Raw genomic sequence first — 6070 nt, 5'->3', positions numbered from 1 at the left:
AATTTTTTATCTTTATTATGTCTTGAGACCTTCGACATATCTTTCCTCTCTTGGACTTCCACAGATTGTTTGATGTTCTAAATTCGAGAAACCCTATGAGTAAAGGTTTTAAGGCAGCAATTAGACCTTCAAATTTCAAAATTACAAAAAGGAATCTTTTAAAGACAAAGGAACTTCTTCTAAATTTGACTGACACCGAAGGCAACTTAATTCTAGAAAGTGCCAGGAAAACCGCCATTTTGGGATTTTCAGTTACAATTCACAGTGTCTTAGAAATTGCGGAGAAATATATTACACCGAATGATGCACCACTAAAGTATTTGTTAAAAACACTAGATCTCTTTTGATCAATATCAAAACCACTCATTCCTTTTGAAGGTACCTTTTAACTTACAAACTGTCCCAAGACCATCTTGAATTGTATTTCAATACAATTCGACAAAGAGGAAGCTGGAACAATAATACAAGCTGTCGTCAATTCACTGCAGCATACAAAAACACCCTTGTGACAAAAATTGAATCATCAAAAAGTGGAAATGTTGTTGCTTTAGACAACACTCACGTTCCAAATCTGTGTGAGAGTTTAACTCCGAACAGAGAAACTAATGTTGGTTCAGATGATGCCAATGATTTAGATGACCCTGATGTCTTTATTGCATTTCTAAATGATGAAAAATCAACATCAAACGTATTTAGGGAAAATATAGTTTACTATATGAGTGGTTTCGTAGTAAAGAAATTGCAAAAAGAACTAAAATGCAAAATATGCTTAGGCGCCACAATTGAAAGTGAAATTGAACCAAATAACCCATACAAGCTTTTCTTACATTTGAAAGACAACGGTGGGCTTCGTCATCCCTCAGATGATGTAGTAAAGATTTGTGGTTTAACAGAGAAAGCGTTGCGGTATTTTGGTCCAATTAAAACTGCGGCAAAAAACATTGACTTGAGAATTGAGTGCTTGGTTTTGAGGCAACTCCTCAATACAGACATATTTTCATCATTAGCCGAACATATGTTTGACGATGAATTGGGCTCCCAACATCATATCAACGCTTTAATAAAACGAATTGTCAAAATTTATTTAAAAATTCATTTACATAAAATCAGCAAAGACATTAACAATGAACTTAAAAAAGAAGCTGTAAGGAAAAAACTTACCAAATTAATCCTTTTTCAAGGGCAGTAAAGTGTTGCAAAGGCTAACAGTTTGTTAAAGAATAAAATATATATTCCTCTCTCTCCCCAGAGAAACACTATTATAGTTGCTTTCCATTGATTTCATTTTTATCTTGAACATAAATATATAAATTAATTCGAAAATTTAATTAAAATAAATAATACCCGGGCCAACAGCATAATTAAACTCCACGTGTTCCAAGATCCGTTTCCTCTCTCCGCATTTTTCGTTCGTGACGCTGGTGCGCATGACTTAAATAAGTTAACCAATCATATTCCAGCATTAAATTAAAAAAATATATTTTAGTTACCGCCGCCGCCGCAGAGTGTCGCATGGCCTTTTTTCCCCATATGGCGTAAAATACATAAATGCTGTGACGTCAGCAACAATTGGCCTCAATTGCGGGAATTCAACAGTGACTCTATGTATTTCTATGTTACACGTATTTGAGGCTAAGGCCTAGAGGGCCGTGCACTCGAGCAAAAAAACTCGCGGATATTTTAAATTCTGAAGATCCTGAAGTTTTTTGTCTCTTTGCGGTTGCTGACAACCGATGTTGTAACAGAGTATATACAGAATACACCACTTTGACATTACCTAGGGCGCCACAGCGGGCTACTGCGAACTAGTACTTATTAAGATGGGCAGGGAAAAACCGCGTGGGGTTGCGCTTTTGCTAGTAGGGGTAACAAAGAGCAGTTTCCAGTCTTTCCCCTTGAGGCGCTTCGAGCGCGGGGCATCGGGCATGCGCACAACAGAATGTCGAAGTGGTGTATTAGCTGTCGTTCGAGATAGGGAGTTGCCTATCCTATGGCGTGAAAACTAATTTCCTCACGCGCATTCTTTATCCATGGCAGTGGTGGGCCTCTTCAGAAGAATCTTCTTTTAGGAGGGCGCCACGCGCCTTCTTAAACTTCTTTTCCGTAGAAGAGAGGGCGACACTATAGAGGCAGAAGGGCGCCATCTTTGAAAAGAAGCTTTGGTAGAGGAAGGCGCAAAGTCCCTTCCTACTACCCTACCTTCCTTCCCTAAACCGAAAAATGCCTAGGAAGGGGTCTTAGCTTTCGTGAACCCCCCCTTCTAAGATTCGGAAGGTACTCCTTCAAGACGAGAGGTGAGCCTTCTTTTTTTGGGAAGAAAAATCTCTTCAGAATTAAAGAAGGCAATAAGGTTGGGAAGGAGGGTTACCTTCTTTCTTGGGAAGGGACACTGCCAAAGAAGAGAAGTTTTTGTTGGGGGGGGGGGGGTGAATAGGTATTGCTCGAGAAGGGAAGTTTTTTTTTCTTCTGTGACGTGACTATCCCTCGGAAGGTTTTAAGGCTTCTTTAAATGGGAAAGAAGTTAAGATAGGTAAGAGAGTAAATCTCTTTTATATAATGCAAACTCGAGAAGCCATCGGTAGATGGGGTTACCACTTTAGTTTGTGAAAATTTGATATTGATTTAGTTGATGGTGCAAACTGCAAAATTGTAACGTATCTTTAAGATTAAGAGGAGAGGATACATACATACATATATAATTTGATTAAACCGAGCGAGTAAACACCATTTCAATTTTATTATTAAATGAATATTATGTTGTATGTAATTTGATTAAACCGAGGGAGTGTTCACCTTCCTTTCCATTTATTATTAAATTTTATATGATCTTATATATATATAAGAGAATTATATTTTTGAGGAAGTGGAATATAACCAAACACTGGAAGAAGTGGTTTATTTGTGTCCTTTAAAAAACCCGTAATGAACATTCTCATTTTAACCCGTTTAAATTCGGGTTTATGAATAACACCTAACTAATCATCGTTTTATTAAGTTAAAACCCTGTACAAAACCTAGATTGTTTAAAAAATACATCATGCAGATACGTGCCGCCTCAAAGATTATTTAGTGTCTACGTAGAAAGGAAACTTTTCCAGGTTTCAAGTCCCAATAATTAAAACAAAAAGTGTAACGCCGGGTAGTTTAGCATATAAAACCGAGGGAGTAACCACCGGCTGTCGGTTGGATGAAATAAAGCCCTCTGGGTGATATGGGCACTTAATAAAGCTAGATTATTATTTATTTTAAATTAGTATTGCTATGATTGGAACGGTAGTAATAACTGAATAACCACCCCGATTCCATTACGGATTAATAATTGTGGAGGTAAATGAATAACCTCGTGAAAAAGTACAATCAGAAAAGCAAATGAGTTTTTCATGTAAATAAAATATTGCCTATAATACTATAAAACCCAAGTATGATTTTAGTTGCCCACACGTCTTATTTCTTGAGAGGGGATAATCACAGCGTGTAGCGCCTAAGCACCATAAAAATTTGTTTAAATTTCACTGGAACTTGTTTTAGGCTTGTCTGTCCGTCAAACGAGAAGGTAGGAGGTGTGTGATTTCAGTGTGCGATATTTCAATACATTTTTGATGGAAACCTTTTTTTGCTATCAAATAAGTAAAGTTGGCCCTTAATAGAGCTTTTTTCATACGTCATAATTATCTCAATTAGGTACATAGGCTTAATTTAATGTAGGTGTATGATTTTAGTGTGCAATATTTCAATACATTTTTGGTGGAAACCTTTTTGCTATCAAAAGGTAAAGGTGGCCCTTAAAAGGGCCTTTTTTTTGAACAGTTTAATAACCTCATGTTCAGGAGCAAAACTTTATTTAAAGTAGATCCGCATGTTTAGCCGTTACGGATACGTGGGCCAGCCGCCATAAATCTCTCGTCGGCTCCTAAGTTCTTTCATCTCCAGAAACTCTGAGTATTCGGCATTCTCCTCTGTTTCCTTGGCCTTTCTTTCAGCATGCGCCTTCTCCTCAGCTTCCCACTCCGATTTCTTCCTCATATACTCCTCCTCCCTTTTCTGCCACCCATTATCATCCGTCTGCGTCTGAATGGAACTATGAATACATCATAAAAAAGAGTAATATATTAGATAATTGTTAAAAAAAAATATATTTTGGTGTTCTTTCCATACCGCAGCGGCTTCTCCTTCAACCCTCGCAATTCCGCTCTTAACTTGGCATTCTCCTCTCTTAGTTTTTGGGCTTCTGAATCGTCAGAGGCAATATCCCACAGCTCTTGGATAAAGCTATTATTTTTCTCTATCTCATCTCTAAGTTCTTTAGTGAAGATAAAACCGAAAATTTAAAGTCATGCAGCGCGTACTTTTTTTTATAAATTCATTGCCCGAAAACGTACCTTCAACCACTTCAACAGGTGTCATTTTCATAACCTTTATTTTATGGCGAACAAAGTCATTTGTCGCTTTTCTTTTTAACTTCTCTGTCTCCGTTGGCTCTGGCCTAGGTTCAGTTGACATTTTTCTTTAAACCATTACAAAATGTATTAGAAAAAACTGTATAGCTTTTAACTGATGATGAGCAGTTTTAGCGTAGTAAAATTCTTAAAAAACTATCACTAATATGCTATAACTATACTCCAAATGTTCTATACAGGGTGTTTATGAATGGTCTGGCTCAAATAAGGGGGGACGGGTTATATTCAACTGAGTGAAAACCGCACTAAGAACCTTTCCTCGTTTCAAAGAAAATATTTTGAAAAGTGAAACTCTTATTGAGTCACTAACCAAATTAATTTATTTATTTATTTATTCATTAACCACGAACCGAAAGAAAATAAGAGATAAGCTTTTTATCTTGCGGTTCTCAGAAACACCCTGTACTCTCTATAATTTTCTAATTCCTAACCAAGCATAATTTGAAAATCTTGAAGTATAAACTTACCCTCTGAAAAGTTCTTTGGTCGGTATTGAGAAATTTTGGAAAAGGTCTGATGCTCCTAACGGACTTGCCACTCAATATATAGCTTCCCAATTTCCCTCCCTCCCCGACGCTTACCCCTAATGCTAGGTTTTCTGGCGCTAAGTGAATGGTATAGAGTAATGTCAGTTCTACGTCAGCAAACGTCACACCCTTCTATCTCTTAGCTCAGTGTCATCCCCCCTACCACGCGCGTACAGTATCCCCTCTTACAAAAGCGCGCCTATAAGGGATACACAGTCTACTCCCCTCTCTACCGACACCACTCTATACAGGGCCATCAAGAGTTTGAATTTCTGGGGGTTATTTCTATCAAAGAGAATATAGGGGAGGAGTGGAAGGAATGCCTCAATTTGTCGCCCCTTTTTCCTGGTACAGGGCGACTTCCGCTAAGCAAAATTAAACGGGCCGGAAGCTCTCATGTACCAGGACCAACATGTTGATGGTGCAAAATTGTAACGATTCGTTAAGATTAAGAGGATACATACATACATATATAATTTGATTAAACCGAGGGAGTAAACACCATTTCAATTTTATTATTAAATGAATATTATGTTGTATGTAATTTGATTAAACCGAGGGAGTGTTCACCTTCCTTTCCATTTATTATTAAATTTTATATGATCTTATATATATATAAGAGAATTATATTTTTGAGGAAGTGGAATGTAACCAAACACTGGAAGAAGTGGTTTATTTGTGTCCTTTAGCATATAAAACCGAGGGAGTAACCACCGGCTGTCGGTTGGATGAAATAAAGCCCTCTGGGTGATATGGGCACTTAATAAAGCTAGATTATTATTTATTTTAAATTAGTATTGCTATGATTGGAATGGTAGTAATAACTGAATAACCACCCCGATTCCATTACGGATTAATAATTGTGGAGGTAAGTTTCTTTTTCTACGTGACAGAACCGTGGAAGTAACCACTCGAATTTGATTACGACATTTTCGTTTCTCTGGGAGAGCTATCTATTTTTATGTTATCGAAGGTAGGTATATAAGCTTAATTTTATATAGGTGTGTGTGTGTGAGCGATTTCAGTGTGCGATACGTCAATACATTTGTGGTGGAAACCTTTTTTTCCTCAAAAACTAAAGATGGC

General features: G+C 37.2%; 1 protein-coding gene across 1 annotated transcript; it reads right to left on the bottom strand.

Moving 5' to 3' along the window:
- Window positions 1-3867: 3867 nt before the first annotated feature.
- LOC149714370 (uncharacterized) lies at window positions 3868-5225 on the bottom strand. The gene is made up of 4 exons (XM_089844803.1): window positions 4925-5225; window positions 4380-4504; window positions 4156-4300; window positions 3868-4078 (listed from the first exon to the last, which is right to left on the bottom strand). The coding sequence occupies exons 2-4, from the start codon at window positions 4498-4500 to the stop codon at window positions 3868-3870; spliced, it is 477 nt and encodes a 158-aa protein (XP_089700929.1). The 5' UTR covers window positions 4501-4504; window positions 4925-5225.
- Between the last annotated feature and the right edge of the window lie 845 nt (window positions 5226-6070).

Source organism: Phalangium opilio, unplaced genomic scaffold (assembly GCF_054372755.1).
Source record: "Phalangium opilio isolate 3A_F unplaced genomic scaffold, DU_Popi_V2 ptg000009l_1, whole genome shotgun sequence".
Lineage (NCBI taxonomy): Eukaryota > Metazoa > Arthropoda > Arachnida > Opiliones > Phalangiidae > Phalangium > Phalangium opilio.
The sequence above is the reverse complement of the archived record's forward strand: the minus strand, read 5'-3'. Positions and strand labels throughout refer to the sequence as shown.